The sequence below is a fragment of the Stegostoma tigrinum genome, unplaced genomic scaffold (genome assembly GCF_030684315.1).
Source record: "Stegostoma tigrinum isolate sSteTig4 unplaced genomic scaffold, sSteTig4.hap1 scaffold_334, whole genome shotgun sequence".
In the NCBI taxonomy this organism is placed as follows: domain Eukaryota; kingdom Metazoa; phylum Chordata; class Chondrichthyes; order Orectolobiformes; family Stegostomatidae; genus Stegostoma; species Stegostoma tigrinum.
This window is the reverse complement of record NW_026728262.1, coordinates 77,166-100,039: the sequence shown is the minus strand read 5'-3', so window position 1 is coordinate 100,039 and position 22,874 is coordinate 77,166. Positions and strand designations below refer to the sequence as shown.

Here is a 22,874-nt window from a genome sequence, read left to right as displayed (position 1 = left end):
GAGAGAAAGAGCGTGTGCGAGAGAGAGAGAGAGAGAGAGAGAGAGAGAGAGGTGAAAAAGAGCGTGTGCGAGAGAGAGAGAGAAAGAGCGTGTGCGAGAGAGAGAGAGAAGAGCGTGTGCGAGAGAGAGAGAGAAGAGCGTGTGCGAGAGAGAGAGAGAAGAGCGTGTGCGAGAGAGAGAGAGAAAGAGCGTGTGCGAGAGAGAGAGAGAGAAAGAGCGTGTGCGAGAGAGAGAGAGAGAAAGAGCGTGTGCGAGAGAGAGAGAGAGAAAGAGCGTGTGCGAGAGAGAGAGAGAGAAAGAGCGTGTGCGAGAGAGAGAGAGAGAAAGAGCGTGTGCGAGAGAGAGAGAGAGAAAGAGCGTGTGCGAGAGAGAGAGAGAGAAAGAGCGTGTGCGAGAGAGAGAGAGAGAAAGAGCGTGTGCGAGAGAGAGAGAGAGAAAGAGCGTGTGCGAGAGAGAGAGAGAAAAAGAGCGTGTGCGAGAGAGAGAGAGAAAAAGAGCGTGTGCGAGAGAGAGAGAGAGAAAGAGCGTGTGCGAGAGAGAGAGAGAAAGAGCGTGTGCGAGAGAGAGAGAGAAAGAGCGTGTGCGAGAGAGAGAGAGAAAGAGCGTGTGCGAGAGAGAGAGAGAGAAAGAGCGTGTGCGAGAGAGAGAGAGAGAAAGAGCGTGTGCGAGAGAGAGAGAGAGAAAGAGCGTGTGCGAGAGAGAGAGAGAGAAAGAGCGTGTGCGAGAGAGAGAGAGAGAAAGAGCGTGTGCGAGAGAGAGAGAGAGAAAGAGCGTGTGCGAGAGAGAGAGAGAGAAAGAGCGTGTGCGAGAGAGAGAGAGAGAAAGAGCGTGTGCGAGAGAGAGAGAGAGAAAGAGCGTGTGCGAGAGAGAGAGAGAGAAAGAGCGTGTGCGAGAGAGAGAGAGAAAAAGAGCGTGTGCGAGAGAGAGAGAGAAAAAGAGCGTGTGCGAGAGAGAGAGAGAGAAAGAGCGTGTGCGAGAGAGAGAGAGAAAGAGCGTGTGCGAGAGAGAGAGAGAAAGAGCGTGTGCGAGAGAGAGAGAGAAAGAGCGTGTGCGAGAGAGAGAGAGAAAGAGCGTGTGCGAGAGAGAGAGAGCGTGTGCGAGAGAGAGAGAGAAAGAGCGTGTGCGAGAGAGAGAGAGAAAGAGCGTGTGCGAGAGAGAGAGAGAAAGAGCGTGTGCGAGAGAGAGAGAGAAAAAGAAAGAGCGTGTGCGAGAGAGAGAGAGAAAAAGAAAGAGCGTGTGCGAGAGAGAGAGAGAGAGAGAAAGAAAAAGCGTGTGTGGGAGAGAGAGAGTGTGAGTGAGTGTGTGTGAGAGAGAGAGAGAGAGAGAGAGAGGGAGAGAATTTTTGTGCAAGAGTGAGACAGACAGCATATGTATATGCAGTTGTGAGAGCAAGACCATAAGAGCATAAGACACAGGAGTGGAAGTAAGGCCATTCGGCCCATCAAGTCCACTCCGCCATTTAAATCATGGCTGATGGGCATTTCCACTCCACTTCCCTGCACTCTCCCTTGATTCCTTGCGAGGTCTTGAATTTATCGATCTCTGCCTTGAAGCCATTTAACGTCCCGGCCTCCACTGCACTCCGTGGCAATGAATTCCACGGGCCCACCACTCTCTGGCTGAAGAAATGTCTCCTCATTTCCATATTAAATTGACCCCCTCTAATTCTAAGGCTGTGCCCACGTGTCCTCGTCTCCCCGCCTAACGGAAACAACTTCCCAGCGTCCACCCTTTCTAAACCATACATTATCTTGTACTTGTCTATTAGATCTCCCCTCAACCTTCTGAACTCTAATGGGTACAATTACAAGCAGGGGGAAGGAGCACAAGTGAGGGGTGGGTGAAGCACCAGGAGGGGCAGAGTGCCAGATCCATTTCTCCCTCTGCAGGCTGTACTAGATTGCTCCACTACTTCCTGTTGTTCTTCCAGATAATCGGGATGATCGGCCTTGTGGGCATTCATCTGATTTTTAACATTACCCCGTGTTTCATTTCTTCTCGCTCTCGCTCTCTCCTCCGCCCCTCCCCTCCCCTCACGAGTTAGGACTCTACAAGAAGGCACTGTCTGTTTAGTATGTTCCCCTTGGAAACAGAAGGGGATTCCCACCACGATTATCTGGGCAAGGGGTGGGAGAGGACAAGGAATCCTGGAAGGAAACAAAAAACAAAGAAGAACAAGCCTCATTCCCCTCGCCCCGAAATGTCCGAAAAGAAAAACCACACACACACACACACACACACACAAACAAACAACTGGGCTCGCGCTTGCACTGAAAAACGACAGAAACCGTTCCTGTCTTACCGCTTCGAACTGGGCCTGGTCATCCTCGGGCAGGTCACTCGTTTCATAAACATCTGGCTCGTTGAAGGCCTGCAAGACAGAGAGAGCAGGCGCACTCAGGGCACAGTCCTATTGCACCCACCCAGGACAGACACCTCCCACCCCGACGCACCCATAGCATTTATGTTGCACCTTCAGCACAGTGGAAGCACGAGAGGAAAGCAGGGGACCTCAGGGGAGACTGAGAGGAGGTCACGGAGACAGGGACGGGGAGTGGCCCGAACGATAAAAGGAGAGAGAATCGAACCACTGACACCCCCCCCCCCCCCACCACTAACATTGACGTTCAATGGTGTTATCGTCACTGCATCAACATGCTCGGCTAACACTGACCAATAAACTGAACTGGAGCAGGCGTATTCCTGGGAATACAACAATTAGGATGGTGGGGGGGTGTGGGGAAGACTGCACAGCCAGTGATACGTCACAAGAGCGATAATCCAAACTCCAGACTAATGTTCTGTGCACAGGGGTTCGAATCCCACCACTGTAATGAGATACCCAACATCCACCTGTATGTATGAGAGGGGGCTTGGTGGGGCGAACGTCGAGAAGATGTTGCCACAAGTGGGGGAGTTTCAAACGTACCTATGGAATTAGAATCATATAATTCCCACAGTGTGGAAAGCCGGTCACTCAGCCCATTGAGTCCACACCGATCCTCCAAAGAGGATCACCTAGACCCAGGCCCCCTACCCTTGCCGTGCATTGCCCACAGCCAATCCCACCCTAACCCGCACATCCCTGGGCACTACGGGACAATTTCCCACGGCCAGTCCCACCCTAACCCACACATCCCTGGGCACTACGGGACAATTTCCCACAGCCAATCCCACCCTAACCCGCACATCCCTGGGTACTATGGGGCAATTTCCCACGGCTGTGCAGGTTAGGGTGGGATCGGCCATGGGAAATGCAGGCACAGGGTGGGGGGGGGGGGGGTGGAGTCTGGTGTGGGATGCTCTTCGGAGGGTCGGTCTGGACTTAAAGGGTCGAATGGCCTGCTTCCACTCTGCAGGGGAATTCCGTAATTCTCAGGCACGCACCGGAATAAGCCCGGTGACCCTTCTCTGCAACGCCGGCCTGCCTTTTGTTTGGAGTGGGGGCTCAAAGCTCTGCAAGACAGCCCCGTTCTTAAAAAAAAATAAAGACAGGCGGGGGCCAAATGGATATTTGCTGAGCAAAGGGGCACAGAGGACGCAGAGAAATTAGATCAGCTGGAGTTTACAGTAACACGGTTTTATCACTGACACACGTGCAGGGGAATGTTTTCTGACTCACGTCACGCTGGCTCTCCTCAGGGATCGCTCTGTTCATCATCTGCCTCCCGGTGGGGGGACAGACGGACCAGACCACTGAGCCCTAACCCCCACCCCCTCCAGCTTTCCCTATGCTAGCAGCCGTGACCCACGAGGGACTCCTCTCACATCCAACCCCTCCTCAACCCCCAACGCCACAATCGCCACCTCAAACTGCTTCTACCTCCAGCTTATTAGTAAAACCGTGCCCCCTCTGCTCCCTGGGGCACCAAGTCACGTGTTGGTCACAGATTCACCGCTCCACGCGCCTTTGCAACCCCCCACCCCCACACCACCCACCCCCCCGCACTCCCTCCGCCCCACAAAGCTCTCCTGAATTACGAGATTGGATTTATCGGCGACTGTCTCATCCCGACCGTCCCGTTCTTAGTTCTCCTCCCAACATCTCCTACACCGTTACCTTCACTGAACTCCCCACCCACTCCCATCAACATCCTATGGGTTCCCACGGAGAGAGAATCTAACCATCACCTCCCCACTACTTGGCGTTAGCATCATTGAAACCACTCCCTGCTCCCCCCACACCACCCCAAACTCTCCGAAACCTCACTATCAACATCCTGGGGGTTCCCAACGAGACAGAATCTAACCATTGCCACCCCCTCCAACCCCATCTTGACGTTCAATGGCGTTACCATCACTGAATCCCACCCCCATCAACATCCTGGGGTTACTGTCTCCAACGAGAGAAGAGAGAGAGAATCTAACCATCGCACCTCCCCACCCCCTTGACATTCAATGGCGTTACCATCACTGAATTTCACCACCCCCCTCCAAATGAACATCCTGGGGGTTACCCATTGAGCAGAAACCAACCGGGACTCCCAGCTCCGTATCAATCCCGTGGCTACAAGGAGCGGGACAGAGGCTGGGAATCCTGCAGCGAGTAACTCCCCTCCTGACTACCCGCCCCCCCCCCGCCCCGACACCCCCACCTCCACCCATGCCAGAGATGTCCACAACTGGAAACGAAACACTCAGTCCATCTGCTCAATCTCTGCTCAATCTCCTTTGCCCTAGCTACCTCCTTCCCTCTGACTGCCCATTGCCCTTACCCTTAAACTCTCACGTTTCCAATACAAAGGTCGCATCGCTCTGCCTCCACAGACACGGCCCGGTTCTGCCGAGCACCTCCACCACCCCAGCCAGCGTAAACACAGAGACCGAAGGGCGAGGCCACCGCCGGTCATCCTACCGGGTAATACAGGCCCGACTGCTCTTAACATCAGAAAACACAACTGTTCACAAGGAAGGCCTCAAGGTGGGGGGAAGGACTGACAGCTTCCTTAAAGATAGTGGAATCAAGGGGTATGGTATGGGGATAAGGCAGGAACAGGATACGGATTGTGGATGATCAGCCGTGATCATATTGAATGGTGGAGCCAGCTCCAAGGGCCGAATGGCCTACTCCAGCACCTAGTGTCTATTGTCTATTCCTGCATTGGGGGCGGGTCTCAGGAACAATGTGGGGTGGGATGGGAAATGAGGATGGACAATGGGGAAGGGCATTGAACAGCCAATGGGTGAGAGAGGCTCAGGGGGCGGGTCTCAAGGACAATGGGAGGCGGGGCTTTGAACAACCAGTGGGTGAGAGATGTTCATGGGCAGGTCTCACAGACAATGGGAGGCGGGGCTTTGAACAACCAGTGGGTGAGAGATGTTCATGGGTGGGGCTCACAGACAATGGGAGGCGGGGCTTTGAACAACCAGTGGGTGAGAGATGTTCATGGGTGGGGCTCACAGACAATGGGAGGCGGGGCTTTGAACAACCAGTGGGTGAGAGATGTTCATGGGTGGGGCTCACAGACAATGGGAGGCGGGGCTTTGAACAACCAGTGGGTGAGAGATGTTTGTGGGTGGGGCTCAGAGACAATGGGAGGCGGGGCTTTGAACAACCAGTGGGTGAGAGATGTTCATGGGCAGGTCTCACAGACAATGGGAGGCGGGGCTTTGAACAACCAGTGGGTGAGAGATGTTCGTGGGTGGGGCTCACAGGAAATGGGGGCACAGACTTCAACAACCAATGGGAGACAGGGCTCAGGGACAATAGGGGCGGGGCATTGGTCAGCTAATGGATGGTGGTTTCAAACGGGCGGGGCTGAGGGAACAATGGGTGTGGGTGTCAGGGGGCGGGGCTGGGGGACAACGGGGCGGTGCGAGGGGAGGAGCCTTGAATACCCAATGGGAGTGGGAGGACCGGAGGAAGCGGGGCGCGTCGACAATGAAGGGCGTGGCTGGCGCCGGCCGTGGGCGTGGCTGGCGCCGAGCCTGACCGCCGCCCCTTGCGTGCCGGGGGTTGGAGGGCGTCAAAAAAAACAGGGCCTTGCCCGCTCCCTTTCGCTTGCACTCCTTTTCGGGAAACAAAAAGGACGGACTAAACGATGAGAAGGTGCCGCTGCGGCGGAGTTGAGGGAGGGAGGCAATAAAGGAGCCGCTACTCACGATGCCGGGTAGGTTGGCGTATTTGGGATCCGCCATCGTCCTTCCTTCTCCGGCGGCTGTTGTCGTTAGACTCAACGCAAATATATAATCTGCCGACAAAAAAAAAACACACTCCCAGCTCAGCCGCTCAACGGCCGCCGGGTCTGAAGTGATGCGGGTGGGCCGCCAGATGTCGCGAGATCAAACCCGCCACGCCCTTTAAGTCTTTGCGTCACCGCGTCCTGACGAACGGCGTGTCTGCGCCACGCCCACCCCCAAAGCCTTCTGGGAGTTGTAGTTTTCCCACCCCCACCATACACACAACACAGTGGGGTCCATTCCAACCAGAGCTATGTAGCTCTCCAGCGTAGAAAGAGGCCCTTCGGCCCTGCCTGCCCATGCTGTTCACTATTCACGTTTTAAGCCAGTGCCAGTTGCCTGCTCTTGTTAGATGTAACACCAAATCCACATTTTCTTCGCTCTCTCCAGCTCACACTCTTCCAACCTGCTCCCCCCCCCGCCTCACCCAAACCCTCTCTCTGTCTCTATCTCTCTCAATCTTTCCTCCCTGCTCCTACCTTCTATCTCTCCGTCATCTTCTCCCTTGGCCCTCTCTCGTGGAGCTGTACAGCAGCAAAGCAGGCCCTTCGACCCTACTTGCTCGTGCCACCCCAGTTCCGACAATTAACCAGCTCCGTCCCTGACCCATCCACGTGGCTGCACAAAATTGCGCTTGTTTCCCCCACCCCCTCACCACCACCACTACCTCTGGCAGCCCATTCCAGACGCTCACCGCCCTCGGTGTGAAAACGTTGTCCTTCTGCACCCCTGTTTTATCTCTCCCCTATGACCTTAAACCTATCCCCTCTTCTTTTAGACTCCCCCTACCCCAGAGAGAAGCTGTCTACCTTATCTACGCAGCTCCTGATTTTACAGACCTCTTTCAAGGTCATGTCTCGGTCTCCTACACTCCGGGGGGGGAAATGTCCCAGCCACTCCTTATAAGTCAAACCTTCCAGTTCAGATAGCATCCTAGTAAAATCCTTTCTGCACTCTTTCTAGTCTAATAGTATCCTTTCCACAGCAGGGCAAGCAGAACTGTGTGCAGTACTCCAAATGTGACTGCACCAACGTCTAGTACAGCTGCAAGAAGATGCCCCAGCTCCTATACTTAATGCTATGACCGATGAAAACAAGATGCCACAAGCCTCCTCCACCGCCCTGTCTACCTCCATTTCCAAGGGCCTATGTGTAAAAATAGGGCTTTTTAAGGGCTAGGGCACGTCAGTATCTATTTTACAGCATGCAAAGCGGCCATTCTGCCCCTTTTAGTATTTCTTACGACCACTGCAACCCGCACTAACTGATGGATGGGCAAACGATGGGATCCATCAGTATAAAAGGGGTTAGGGATGTCTCCTGTGGGTGGCTACAGGGTTTTCTTCTTAAAAGCAGCATGGTCAGAGGCCATCCAGCCCTTCAAACCATGTTATGCAGCTCCCATCAGCATAGCTATGCACCTAATGAATGACACAGTGGGACCATGCATACGAAAAGGAGGTGATGTGGGGGGCCTGTCATCTCAGGCAGCTGCAGTGACTTTCTTCATTAACAGATGGAAAGAGGTAATTCAGCCCTACAGCCTTGTTCAATGGTTTGCATTGTGTCTGTGCCAGACATCAGACATTTGGAAAAATTGTACTGTGAGCCATCAGGAGGATAGCGTGGAACTCCAGAAGGACATTGACATTTGGTGGGGTGGGCAGACATGGGGCGGATGAGGTTCAATGCAAACAAGTTTGAGGTGATGCACTTTGGTCAGAAGAACATTGGAAGACTGTGCAAAATTAGGGGTACAATGCCAAAGGGGGGGGTGGTGCAGCAGGAGCAGAGGGAGCTGGGTTACAGGGGCACAGATCATTGAAGGTGGTGTGACTGGTGGAGAGAGCAGTGAATAAAGCATACAGCGCCCTCAGCTTCATTAAAACAGCATGACATTGAAGATAACAAAGTATGGGGCTGGATGAACACAGCAGGCCAAGCAGCATCTTCGGAGCACAAAAGCTGACGTTTCGGGCCTAGACCCTTCTGAAGAGGCCACGTTTGGAGTACTGCGTCCAATTCTGGTTCCCCCTGCTGTAGGAAGAATGCTATTAAACTGGAAAGGGTGCGGAAAAGATTTACCGGGATGTTACTGAGACTGGACGGTTTGAGTTACAGGCAGAGGCTGGGACTTCTTTTCCTGCAGTGTAGGATGTTGAGGGGTGACCTAATAGAGGCTTACAAAATCACAAGGGGCATAGATAAGGTGAAGAACAAAGGATGGGGGAATCCAAAACTAAAGGACATAGGTTGAAGGGGAGAGGGGGTCGGCATTGTCAAGTTGCGCTGAAAGGTCAGTTTCTGTGCTGTATGACTCAGAGTACAAGAGCAAGGAGGTGATGTTGAGTTTGGACAAGGCATTTGTTAGAACTTCGGCTGGAGTACAGGTGTGGGCACGCGCTATAGGAAAGATGTGAACACATTGGGGAGAGAGAGAGAGAGTACAGAGCCATTTACAAGAATGGTCCCAAGGATGAGAAACTTCAGCAATGAGGACAGATTGGAGAAGTTGGGGGCCGTTCTCCCTCAGAAGGGAGGAACCTGAGAGAGAGAGGAGAGAGACATAGAAGAGGAGAGACACACAGATCAAGAGAGAGAGAGAGACCTGATAGACCTTTACAAAATGACAAGCGGGTCTGCATGGAGCAGAGAGACAGAGAAGCTGTTCCCACTCAGAAAAGGAACAAGAATGAGGGGACACGTAGATTTAGAGCAATGTGCAAACAGAGCGAGGGGTGAAGTGAGGAGAAACTTTCTCACTGAGCGAGGGGTTAGGGTCTGGAATGCACTGCCTGTGAATGTGTTTGCACTGGAGAAATTCCAGGGGAGGTTCACCCAGATGTTCCCTGGCCTGGGGGTGATGCAGCTATGAGGGTGGAATCTCAACTAGCCTGGGCCAGACACAAAAAGCAGTGAAAATCTGAAACAAAAACAGGGAGTGCTGGAGAAACATAGCAGGTCTGGAATTACCTGTGGAGAGGAAAACTGAGTGAATGTTTCAAGTACAGTAACCATCCCCAATAAAAGACAATCTAACCATTTCCCCTTGACATTCAATCGTGTTACCAATGCTGAATCCCCCACGATCAACATCCTGTGAGTTACCATCGACCAGAAACTCAACTGCGCTCACCACATAAATGCTGTGGCTATAAGAGCAGGCCTGTGGCTGGGAATACTGCAATAAATAACTCACCTCCTGACTCCCAAAGCTTGTTCGGCAAGACACAAGCCAGGAGTGTGATTGAATAGTCCCCGTTTGCATGGATGGGGGCAGCTCGAACAACACTGAAGAAGCTTAACACCATCCAGGACAAAGTAGCCCGCTCGATTGGCACCACATCCACAAACATTGACCCCATCTACCACCGACGCTCAGTAGTGGCAGTGTGTACTATCTAGAAGATGCACTGCAAAAACTCACCAAAGATCCTCAGACAGCACCTTCCAAACCCACGACCACTTCCATCCAGAAGGACAAGGGGCAGCAGATGCCTGGGACACCAGGCCCCTGCAAGTTCCCCTCTAAGCCCCTCAACATCCTGACTTGGAAATATACCGGCCATTCCTTCTCTGTCGCTGGGTCAGAATCCCTGGAATTCCCTCCCTGAGGGACTTTGTGGGTCAGCCCACAGCACGTGGATGGCAGCGGTCGAAAAAGGCAGCTCACCCCTACCGCCTTCTCTAGGGGCGGGGCTATAAATGCCAGGCCTAGCCAGTGATGCTCACATGCCACAAATGAATTTAAAAACCCTCTGTGAGAGAGGCTGGAGATGTTTTCCTTAGGGAAAGAGGGTGCACACACCTCTGAGAGGCATAGATGGGGTAGAAAGGGTGAAACTTGACCCCTTTAATAGAGAGTTCAATAACCTGCAGAGTCACTTTCAAGGTAGGGAGCAGGACATTAACTTCAGCGGGATTTGAGTGCCTCTACTTTTCCTGCAGGGCTGGAAGGGTGGCAGGGACAGGAACCTCCAGTGCACCAAAGAACGACTCAGATGAGCATTGGAAAGGTTACAGGTCGGAATGGGATTAGAGTAGGTGAATGGTTGATGCCTGGCAAGGACATGATGAGCCAAAAGGCCTGTTTCCCCTGCTGCAAAATCTCCGTGTCTCTAAAAGCAGCAAGCACAGGGGAAGCTGAGGCAGGCCTGGTAGCGTCAGAATGGTTACCCCCACCTATCCACGGGTGCAGCAAGGTGGACCCAACACATCCTGCCATCACCCATCTGATTTTTCAAAAGCCTGGTTTTAAAATGAAAAAAAAATGTCCATAAGTCATTCACAGACCCAGAAGACACAGGAGCAGGAGTAGGCCATTCAGCCCATCATCGATGCTCCGCTATTGAACTGGGTCTACGACAACACCCATTATCCCCGCAGCATCTCCATTTCTCTCGAGATCACCATGCCATCGATCTCTATGTAGAAAGCACACAACAGCAGAGCATCGACAACCCTCCAGGGCAGAGATCCAAAGATCCCCACGGTCCCAACCCCAGACCCTCTCAAAGGCAAGTGTAGCCTTCCTCGGGGAGGGAGACCGGAGCCGTACACAGGACTCCAAAAGCTGTATACGTCTGCAACAAGACAGCTTTACCCCCATATTCCAGTCGCTGTCGAAGGTTAGGGCCAAGAGATAGATTGCTGTCTCCATTCTGTCTATCAAGCTGACAGTCCTTATCGCAGTGATCATTCTGTTGATCTCTCTCTCTGTGTCTCTCTCTGTCTCTCTATCTGTCTGTCTCTCTATCTGTCTGTGTCTCTGTCTCGCTCTGTCTCTCTCTCTCTGTCTCTCTCTCTCTTTCTCTGTGTCTGTCTCTCTCTGTCTGTCTCTCTGTCTCTGCGTCTCTCTTCCTGTGTCTGTCTGTCTCTCCCTCTCTGTGTCTGTCTCTCTCTCTTGTGTCTGCCTCTGTGTGTGGGTGTCTCTCTCTGTCTCTATCTGTCTGTGTCTTTGTCTCTCTGTCTCACCTTTTCTCTCTGTCTCGCTCTGTCTCTCTCTCTCTCTCTCTCTCTCTCTCTCTGTGTCCCCCCCTTCCAAATATCTTCAGACCCTTCCTAAAATCTGGTACTGAGAATGGTTCATGATTTTGTGTACCTCTGTCAAATGCCCTCTCAGCCTTCTCCTCTGCTGGGCCAAAGATTCTTAACATCTCCAGCCTGTGCACTCTGTTGCGGGAAACTCCCCTCCTGGGGAAATATGAGGTAATGCACTTTGACAGGAAGAATAGAGGAGTGTTCTATTTTGTTCAAAAAGCACACAATTTGCAGACAGTCAATGTGGTATTTTATAAATTCCTACTTTAGAAATGAAACCAGTCTGACTCCCAAGTTAACACGCTGACAGGTTCTATACAAGGCCTCACACCTCAAATGCCTTGTCTGGCCCGAAATGTCTCCCATGGTGCACTGACAACTAAAGGTTTTATCTCGGAACTGTGATTTGAAAATTCTGGGATTTTCATATTATTCAATCGAAGCGTGCATCTCCTTTCTAACTGATTAAAGATATTACATCCACCTTAGGTGAGTTCAATACATTCACATCAGTTCTATGACCCTTTGATCTTTTGCTTATAAATTCTGAGTCTGATGCCTTGTCTCACTGACACCTGAAGAAGGAGAAAGACTCCGAAAGTTGTGGTTTTAAATGAACCTGTTGGACTATAACCTGGTGTTGTGTGACTTCTGACTTTCGCCCACCCCAGTCCAACACCGGCACCTCCACATTATTTAATCGGGAAAGACAGGAGGGTGGCGTTAAGGATAATCGGATCAGCTATGGTCTCATCTACGTCCTACGGCCTTCACCTCCCCCCACAGAGCCTGTCCCACCATCGACAAGGCACAAGTGAAGGGGCTGGGGGACACCACCCCTCCCAATCGCCTGGACGGAGCAGACCCCTCCCCGCTCCATCGCCAACCCCCACCTTCCACACGCTGCCGCCCCCCCCGCCAACGCACAGCCATAGCAGTGTGTACCGTTTAGGAGACACACCACCGGGGCTCCCCCTCCGACCGTCAGCACCTTCCGAACCCACTGCCTGCTTGAAGGATTGGCGGGGGGGGGGAGGCAGGAGGGAACGCGCATACGCACGCGCGCACACACACAGTAAAACGTGCATGCACGCACTCGGGAATCATACATGCCGTTCCCTGGCTGTCTCAAGAGTCCAAACCCTGGAACCCCTTCCCTGAGAGCTCAGGGTGGGGAGGGGACAGGGGATTAAAGACGGGCCCAGCCGCTGACACCCCTGCCCCTGAATGCAATAAATACATGGTTGAAGGTTTTCATTTCTGCAGACAGTACGCAGGAGGTTCGGTTTTAGTTTGAATGTCTGATTCATAGTTGCTTTATACTATATTATTATTTCTTAATAATCTATTCAAAGGTGTGCATTTAAGAATAATGTTTGTTTAAAGATTATATCAGCCTTTCAAAGATTGGAATATAACACTTGGTTCTGGTCTCCTTTCCAAAGGAAGGATGTTGTGAAACTGGAAAGGTTTCAGAGAAAGATTTCCCAGGATTTTGGAGGGTTTGAGGTACAGGGAGGGGCTGGGGGCTGTTTTCCCTGGAGCGTCGGAGGCTGAGGGGGTGGGGTGACCTTACAGAGGTTTATAAAACCATGAGGGGGGCATGGATAGGGTGAATAGACAAGGTCTTTACCCTCCAGGGGGTGGGGGGTGTCCAAAACCAGAGGGGCATAGGTTTAAGGTGGGGGGGGGAAGGGAGCTGAGGGGGTAACACTTTCACACAGAGGGTGGTGCGTGTGTGGGACGAGCTGCCAGAGGAAGTGGGTGGGGGCTGGGACAGTGACAACATTTAAAAGGCGTCTGGGTGGGGACGTGGGTACGAGGGGGATAGGCACCAAATGCTGGCAAACAGGCCTAGGCCAGACAGGGATGCCTGGTTGGCACAGAAAACTTGGGCCGAAGGGCCTGTTTCCATGCTGTGTGACTCATGAAGACTTGGTTGGGGGGTGTGGGGGGGGGGGGGGAACGATGACCCCTTGATCTTTGCCCTTTCTCCATCGGGGCTGGGCAGACCGCACCCACTTTTGTTGCTCTGATTGACGTGTGGGTCTAGGGTGCCATCTGTATGCCAATGGGGGAGGAGGTTGGAGCCAATGAGAGGCAAGAAGAGGAGGGGCAGCTGTGAGAGAAGAAGATCGGTGCGTGTGTGTGTGTGTGTGTGCGTGTGACGGAGACACAGAAAGAGAGGCTGGGCTGGTCTTACAACAAGACCCGAGAGCACTGCGCCCCTCTCAATCTCTCACCTACAGAGGCTAGCTCAGCAGAGGCAGGGGTACGGGTTGTTCCTCACCTGAGAGAAATTCTCCCGTCGCCGATTCGTTAGGAGCAAGGGGATCGGAGGAGGGGTGGACCCCAGCATCCTTCCCACCCCAAGTGCACGCCAGGTCCCTTGCGGTTTCGGATCAGATTCGCACCCACCGCTCCACCATCTCCGCTGCTGTTTCTTTCTCTCCTTCCTCCCATCTCTCTTTCTCCCCGCTGTCACTTTCCCACTCTCCCTGCTTCTGTTTATCCTGCTCAGTCCCTATTGTTTTTCTCTCTCTCTCTCTCTCTCTCTGCTTCCTCCCATCTCTCTTTCTCCCCGCTGTCACTTTCCCACTCTCCCTGCTTCTGTTTATCCTGCTCAGTCCCTATCGTTTTTTTTTCTCTCTCTCTCTGCTTCCTCCCATCTCTCTTTCTCCCCGCTGTCACTTTCCCACTCTCCCTGCTTCTGTTTATCCTGCTCAGTCCCTATCGTTTCTCTCTCTCTCTCTCTCTGCGCTTCCTCCCATCTCTCTTTCTCCCTGCTGTCACTTTCCCACTCTCCCTGCTTCTGTTTATCCTGCTCAGTCCCTATCGTTTCTCTCTCTCTCTCTCTCTCTCTGCTTCCTCCCATCTCTCTTTCTCCCTGCTGTCACTTTCCCACTCTCCCTGCTTCTGTTTATCCTGCTGTGTCTATTTTGTTTATCTCTCTCTCTTTCTTTGCGTCCTTCCACCTTTCTCTTTCCTGGCTGTCACTTTCCCACTCTCACTGCTTCTGTTTATCCCCCTCTGCCTCTATCGTTTCTCTCCTGTCTCTCTCTTTCGCCCGTTCCTCCGTGCTGTTTCTCTCTCCCATCTCCACCTCCCCCTCCACACCCCGTGCAACATGACAGAGCAGCTGAGCGAGTGTAACATCAAGGTAATGTGTCGGTTCCGACCCCTCAATCACTCGGAGATACTGAGAGGAGACAAGTTCATCCCCAGGTTCCAGGATGATGACACAGTGGTCATTGCGGTGAGTCTGTCTGTGTGGGTGGGTGGGCTGGTTGAGTGATGTGGGGTGGGTTTCTGAGGGTGAGAAGTGGAGAATGATGATGTCCCAATTTGCCCTCTCTCTCTCTCTCTCTCTCTGCGCTCAAGGAGAGGGGAGATGGAGACAAAAAAAATGAGCATTTCCTATATTTCAAAGTTGCTGTATTTTCTTTTGTGAAATATTGAGCTCTGCTGCTGTGTGCAGGTTGTACCTGACTGTTTGTGTGTAAGCCTGTGTAGGTGTGTATTTGTGAGTGTGCGTGCGTGTGAGCGCGCTTGCATGTATGTATCTGTCTGTGTGTCTGGGTCTGTATGTCTGTTTGTGTGTGAATCTGTCTGACAGTGTCTTTGTGTTTGTGTGTGAATCTGTCTGACAGTGTATTTGTGTGTGTGTGTGTTTGTGTGAATGAATCTGTGTGTGTGTGTGTGTGAGGAACAAAGCAGAGAGGGAGATGTCATCTCTCCGTTGCTTCAGACAAACCAAATTGAAACCCCTCCTTTATTCCACTGCAGATGCCCTACATAAAAAAAGGCATCTGTTTGTCACCCACAATGCATGACTGTGTGCGAAAGCTCCCTGAACAAAAGCGAAAACAACGGCTCCCACCTCCAATTAAAAACACAACAGCCGGGCTTTCCAGCTTTCCGCACTGCACCCTCAACGCAGCCCAAGTCCACACCCCGACTGTGCAGAAATGTGTTCCAAATAAGATTAACTAGCACCTATATATTTGAAACCATTGGACTGGGATTTAAACAGGTGACAATGCCTGCCTGCCCATTGGGGGTGGGGGGGGGGGGGAGAAAAGGGTTTACGCATGAACTGTAAACGGATTATCTTCAGGAAAGAAAGGAGCCGTTTTTAAACTTGGAAGCATTGCCTCAGCCTCCTTCAGCAAATTGTATTCCTGTGTGCGTCGTGTGTGTGTGTGTATCTGTGTGTGTGTGTATCTATCTGTGTGAGAGTGTGTGTCTGTCGGTATCTGTGTGTGTGTCTGTCTGTCGGTATCTGTGTGTGTGTCTGTGTGTGTGTGTGTCTGCCTGTGTGTGTGTCTGTCTGTATCTGTGTGTGTGTGTCTGTATCTGTGTGTGTGTCTGTCTGTGTGTGTGTGTCTTTCTGTATCTGTGTGTGTGTCTGTCTGTATTTGTGTGTGTGTCTGTCTGTATCTCTGTGTGTGTGTGTGTCTGTCTGTATCTGTGTGTGTGTGTGTATTCATAAGATGAAATGTTGCAGGCTTGGTGATAGAGAGGGTGTGTTATAACATAACTAAGACAGAGGGGGAGAGAGAGACAGAGAGAGAGAGAGAGGGAGCGAGACAGGCAGACAGAGAGAGAGACAGACAGACAGAGACAGAAAGAGAGAGAGACAGAGAGAGAGAGACAGAGACAGAAAGAGAGAGAGAGAGTCAGGGAGAGAGAGACAGAGAGAGAGACAGACAAACAGAGACAGAAAGAGAGAGAGGGAGAGAGACAGACAGACAGACAGAGAGAGACACAGAGAGAGAGACACAGACAGAGAGAGAGAGACAGACACACACAGAGAGAGACAGACAGAGAGAGAGAGAGAAAGGTGTGAATACAGAAAACACAATAACAGGACTAGGAAGGCTTAGAAATGGCTCTGTTTGCCCACCAACCCCCCCGCCCATCGGCGGCTGGTGTGCCGGGTGTCTCCAGCAGCCACACACAATGTACAAAGCTCGCACAGACAACATCTGCAGTGTTCGAGTCCCCAAAAATAGAACTGAGTGGTGACAAGAGCGAGTGTGATCAGGAGCTGCTTGGGGAAGCACAGAGCTCGAGTTGTGCAAGAAGGGTTGTGTCTGCAGTTTTTTTTAAGTCCAGGAGCATCTCTCTCTCCCCCTATCTCTCTCCCTCTGTCAGGGTGACATTGGGATTTTTCCTCCTCCTATTCCCCACCACCCCCAACCTTTCTCTTTTTCTCTCTTTCTCCTTCCTCTCGCTCTCTCTTTCCCTTTCTCCTGGTTTGTTCTGGTCGAATCAGTCAGCAATGTGCGCACTGCGCCAACACCGTTCTCCCTTCTCCCCCCGCAGGACCTGCAGTGTCGCTGGCCAAAATCTCCGCCTGCAAAAGTCTAGACCCTCTCCTCCCCCACAACCCTCTGGCCCTACCCCCCACCACCCCCCCCACCCCACCTCCACACCCCGTTCCCCCTCCCCAAGCCTCCCCAGCCCTACAATCGCAACATTTAAAAGGCATCTGAATGCATAGGTGAACGCGAAGGGTTTAGAGGGATGCTGGTTGGAGAGGACCAGACCAGTTTGGGATCAGCGTGGGTCAGCATGGGCGAGACGGGCCGGAGGGCCTCTTTCCATGCTGCATGACTCCAGAAGTGGGGGCAAGAACCCGAGGACAAGGGTCAGACCATTCAGGAGGGAGGTGAGGAGGAACACTTTCAAGGCAAGGCGGGGGGAAGGATTTGAAAAGGGGACCTGGGGAGTGGGGTAACACTTTCACACAGAGGGTGGTGCGTGTGTGGGACGAGCTGCCTGCGGGAGTGGGTGGGGGCTGGGACAGTGACAACATTTAAAAGGCGTCTGGGTGGGGACGTGGGTAGGAGGGGGTTGGGGGGCCGAACACTGGCAAATTGGGGGTGGGTGTGCGACTGGTGCAAACGGGTGGCCGTGCCACATGACTCTGGTTCTCTCTCGCCCAGGGAACGGTCTCTCCCTCTCTGCTCTGTCGTGGTGCCCGTCACCTCACCACCCCCCCACCCCCAAACCTGCTGCCACCCGACCCTCAGCCTTTCTCGCATCCCCCTCTTTGAAAAGCCATGATCCCATCTGCTGAGTCAACAGCGAGTGTGTTCCCGCCCCCCTGCCAACGACCCCACCATCTCTGTTGGGTTTGTTAGAATTTCCTGTGTGCCCAGTTCCCAGCGGGCCCGCTCCACATCCGGACGGATCGGTTGCCGGGGTGGGGTTGGGTGGAGGGGGTCAGGGAGCGTACCCTTATTTTCCAACACTCGAGGTGCTCGATGCCGTCCAGGATACCACATTCCCTCCCCCCCCCACCAACGCACAGCCGCAGCAGTGTGTACCATCTACAAGGCACGGCCGCAGCAGTGTGTACCGTCCGCAAGGCACGGCCGCAGCAGTGTGTACCATCCACAAGGCACAGCCGCAGCAGTGTGTACCACCCACAAGGCACAGCCGCAGCAGTGTGTACCGTCCACAAGGCACGGCCGCAGCAGTTTGTACCGTCCACAAGGCACGGCCGGAGCAGTGTGTACCGTCCACAAGGCACGGCCGCAGCAGTTTGTACCGTCCACAAGGCACGGCCACAGCAGTTTGTACCGTCCACAAGGCACGGCCGGAGAAGTTTGTACCGTCCACAAGGCACGGCCACAGCTGTTTGTACCGTCTACAAGGCACGGCCACAGCAGTTTGTACCGTCCACAAGGCACGGCCGCAGCAGTTTGTACCGTCCACAAGACACGGCCACAGCAGTTTGTACCGTCCACAAGGCACAGCCGGAGAAGTTTGTACCGTCCACAAGGCACGGCCGCAGCAGTTTGTACCATCCACAAGGCACGGCCACAGCAGTTTGTACCGTCCACAAGGCACGGCCGCAGCAGTTTGTACCGTCCACAAGGCACGGCCACAGCAGTTTGTACCGTCTACAAGGCACGGCCGCAGCAGTTTGTACCGTACACAAGGCACGGCCACAGCAGTTTGTACCGTCCATTAGGCACGGCCGCAGCAGTTTGTACCGTCTACAAGGCACGGCCACAGCAGTTTGTACCGTCCACAAGGCACGGCCACAGCAGTTTGTACCGTCTACAAGGCACGGCCGCAACAGTTTGTACCGTCCACAAGGCACGGCCGGAGCAGTGTGTACCGTCCACAAGGCACGGCCGGAGCAGTGTGTACCGTCCACAAGGCACGGCCGGAGCAGTGTGTACCGTCCACAAGGCACAGCCGCGGCAGTGTGTACCGTCCACAAGGCACGGCCGCAGCAGTGTGTACCGTCCACAAGGCACAGCCGCAGCAGTGTGTACCGTCCACAAGGCACGGCCGGAGCAGTGTGTACCGTCCACAAGGCACAGCCGCAGCAGTGTGTACCGTCCACAAGGCACGGCCGCAGCAGTGTGGACCGTCCACAAGGCACGGCCGCAGCAGTGTGTACCGTCCACAAGGCACGGCCACAGCAGTTTGTACCGTCTACAAGGCACGGCCGCAGCAGTGTGTACCGTCCACAAGGCACGGCCACAGCAGTTTGTACCGTCTACAAGGCACAGCCGCAGCAGTGTGTACCATCCACAGGCACGGCCGCAGCAGTTTGTACCGTCCACAAGGCACGGCCACAGCAGTTTGTACCGTCCACAAGGCATGGCCGCAGCAGTTTGTACCGTCCACAAGGCACGGCCACAGCAGTTTGTACCGTCTACAAGGCACGGCCGCAGCAGTTTGTACCGTACACAAGGCACGGCCACAGCAGTTTGTACCGTCCATTAGGCACGGCCGCAGCAGTTTGTACCGTCTACAAGGCACGGCCACAGCAGTTTGTACCGTCCACAAGGCACGGCCACAGCAGTTTGTACCGTCTACAAGGCACGGCCGCAGCAGTTTGTACCGTCCACAAGGCACGGCCGGAGCAGTGTGTACCGTCCACAAGGCACGGCCGCAGCAGTGTGTACCATCCACAGGCACGGCCGCAGCAGTGTGTACCGTCCACAAGGCACAGCCGCAGCAGTGTGTACCGTCCACAAGGCACGGCCGCAGCAGTGTGTACCGTCCACAAGGCACGGCCACAGCAGTTTGTACCGTCTACAAGGCACGGCCGCAGCAGTGTGTACCGTCCACAAGGCACGGCCACAGCAGTTTGTACCGTCTACAAGGCACTGCCGCAGCAGTGTGTACCATCCACAGGCACGGCCGCAGCAGTGTGTACCATCCACAAGGCACAGCCGCAGCAGTGTGTACCGTCCACAAGGCACGGCCGCAGCAGTGTGTACCGTCTACGAGGCACGGCCAGAGCAGTTTGTACCGTCCACAAGGCACGGCCGCAGCAGTTTGTACCGTCCACAAGGCACGGCCGCAGCAGTGTGTACCGTCTACGAGGCACGGCCAGAGCAGTTTGTACCGTCCACAAGGCACGGCCGCAGCAGTTTGTACCATCTACAAGGCATGGCCACAGCAGTGTGTACCACCCACAAGGCACGGCCGCAGCAGTTTGTACCGTCCACAAGGCACGGCCGGAGCAGTTTGTACCATCTACAAAATGCCCTGCAGAAACTCACCTAAGATCCTCGGGCAGCACCTTCCAAACCACCTTTCCCCCCTTCCCCCCCATCATTTCCATCCAGAAGGACAAGGGGCAGCAGATACATGGGAACACCACCGCCCCCAGCCCCTCCACAAATTCCCCTCCGAGCCCCTCCCCGTCCCGACTTGGAAATATATTGGTTATTCCTTCACTGTCATTGAGTCAGAATCCCTGGAATTCCCTCCCGAAGCCGGCGTTGGTGGGGGGGGGAGGTCACAGCCCACAGCAGGTGGGCTGCAATGGCTCAAGAAGGCAGCTCACACTCCCTCCCCCAACCTTCTCAAGGCAAGGGGCAGTGAGGGACTGGGCAATAAATACTGGTCTGGGCCGGAGACCCTAATGTCCCGCAAATTCATAGATAAAATAAAATCCCTCTAAGCCCCTGAAGAACTAGAATCGAATGCCTCATCGAAAACATTCAAAGATTCGGGCCCGACTGCTTCCTGTGACCGGGAATCCTATAGGCTCCCCGCGGACACCCTCCCCCACCAACTCTTTGGGTGAAGACATTTCTCCCTATCTCAGTCTAACCGCCCCCCACCATCTCCTTTAGACTGTGACCCCCCCCCCAACCCCGTGGTTCTGGATTCCCCCAATCATGGATGTAGGGTTATGTCTGTAACCTCAAATTTGCATTTCCCTCCTGTGCCTGATAAACCCCCCGCGCTGAACTCTGCCTTACGAAGGTCCATTTTAAATGGGTGCCCCCTCCCCTCTATTTTTTAAGCTTTGATGCCCCCACCCACCCTAGCCACACCTCGTTCTCATTTCTCCCACAAAGAGATACACAGAGACTCAGGATGCAAACAGACCCTTCGGCCCAACCAGTTCATGCCGACTAGAATCCCAAACTAGACCAGTCCCACCCGCCTGCTCCCGGCCCATCTCCCTCCAAACCTTTCCCTGCCCACGTCCTTATCCAAATGTCCTTAACTGTACCCCTACCCACCAGTTCCTCACGAAGCTCATTCCACGCACGCAACACCCTCCTGTGTGAAAATATTTACCCCACGTGTCCTTTTTAAATGTTGCCCCCCCCCCCAGTCTTGAAATTCCCCCACCCCTGGGTTAGGGGGTGGGGGCAAGGATCCCTGCCATTCACTTAACAAGAACCTGAATATCATCACGATTTGGGCTCTGATAAATGGCAACAAACATTCAAGGAACACATCTTAGGGGGATAGTGGATCGGCACAACATCATGGGCCAAAGGGCATGTACTGTTCTATGTTTTATGTACAAGCGCCAGGCAGTGACCATCTCCAATGGGAGAGAATCTAAGCATCTTCCCCCCACCCCTTGACATGCAATGGCAATATCATCACTGAATCCCTGCACTGCCAATGCGCTGAGGTGGTAACCGGCCTCAGGGAGCTGGACTGGCTATATAAATGCACGCAGTTCTGGTCACCACACTATTGAGAAGATGTGGAGTCTTTGGAGAGGGTGCAAAACATATTTACCAAGATGTTTCTGGGATTGGAGTCGCTGTGAGCAGAGGCTGGACAAACCTGCACTGTCACAGGCTGAGGGGGGGGGCAACCTGATCAAACTTCATAAGATTATGAGGGGCATTGAGAGGGCGGTGTGTTGGAATCTGTTTACCCAACCCCCACATCCGCTCCCCCCCCACCACCGTCCAGGAAGACCTCCCAGGATTTGAAATGTTTCAGCCAAGACATCTCGTTTCTCCTGTCCCACCTCTCCTCATCTTTGCACCCCACCCCGACCCCCAATCCCCAACTCCCAGTCCCATTCCAGGTATTAGTCTGGTTACCCTTCTCTGAATGTGTATGTCTCTGTCTCACACACACGCTGACAGACACACTCTCACACATGCATACACTCTCAAACACACACTCTCTCTCTCTCTCTCACACACCAACACACACTCACACACACACACACACCCACCCACCCCTCGGTCAGGCCCTCCCTCATCTGCCTCGTCTGTGAGGGCAACAACCGGCACCTGTGCCAGTCCCTCCCCATCGCTGAATCTCCCCCATCCCAGCGCCAACACCCTGGTGATTATCCTCTGCAGCTCCCTCTCCAGTGTGATCACATGTTTCTCACACTCTCTCATGCACACACACTCTCTCTCTCACACACACACACACACTCTCACACAAACACACACACACACACACACTGCTCCAGCTGCGGCCTCAGTAAGATGACAGGCAGTTCCATTGGAACCTGCCTGCTCTTGTACTCAATGCCTCGATAGTTCAAGGGCAGGATCTCTGTACCACCTAGAACCACCTGCCCTGCCATCCCCTAGGACCGATAGACGTGCACACCCGGGTTCGTCTGCTTCTCTGGGCTGTTCTCTCATTCAATGTGGACATCCCTGCCTTGATAGCCTTCCCAAAATGGAATCTTTCCAAGTCGAACCCAATCAGTCATTTGTCTCCTGTGTCACACACAGTACTGAGTCAGACAGCCTGGAACAGGCCCTCGTCGGTGCAGTGTGGAGCACAGCGGGTCAGGCCTCCTCACGGGAACAGTGGGGTCAATCTTTCGGGCCTGGACCCTTTGTCAGTATGGATCCTGCTGTGTTCCCCAGCTCCACATCGTATTGACCCTGACCCCAGCATCTGCAGTTCGTGCTGTCTCCATGAAACAGACCCTTCGGCCCAACCCGTCCACGCTGACCCAGATACCCTAAATTAATCCAGCCCCCATTTGCCAGCGTTTGGCCCCCTATCCCCCTAACCCCCTCCTATCCACGTCCCCACCCAGACGCCTTTTAAATGTTGTCGCTGTCCCAGCCCCCACCCACTTCCTCTGGCAGCTCGTCCCACACATGCACCACCCTCTGTGTGAAAATGTTACCCCCTCAGGTCCCTTCCCCCCACCTCACCTTAAACCTATGCCCCTCTAGTTTTGGACTCCCCCAACCCCCTGGGGTGGGTGGGGGGTAAAGATCTTGTCTATTCATCCTATCCATGCCCCCCTCATGGTTTTATAAACCTCTATAAGGTCACCCCCCCACTCAGCCTCTGACGCTCCGGGGAAAACAGCCCCAGCCCCTCCCTGTAGCTCGAACCCTCCTCTTCAAAGAGATCTAATCCATTTCTTGGACAGG

General features: G+C 53.7%; 1 protein-coding gene across 5 annotated transcripts in view; it reads left to right on the top strand.

Moving 5' to 3' along the window:
- The first annotated feature begins 5,948 nt into the window (after positions 1-5,948).
- Positions 5,949-22,874, top strand: part of LOC125448220 (kinesin heavy chain) — a 94,085-nt gene continuing 77,159 nt past the window's right edge. For 3 of the 5 annotated variants that reach the window (XM_059643911.1, XM_059643912.1, XM_059643913.1), the window contains exon 1: positions 13,551-14,476. In XM_059643911.1, coding sequence (XP_059499894.1) covers positions 14,348-14,476 — 129 coding nt within the window. In that variant the 5' untranslated portion in view covers positions 13,551-14,347. Of the gene's footprint in view, positions 6,111-13,328; positions 14,477-22,874 lie in introns of those variants that run through there. The other 2 variants (XM_059643915.1, XM_059643914.1) reach the window with 2 other exon arrangements.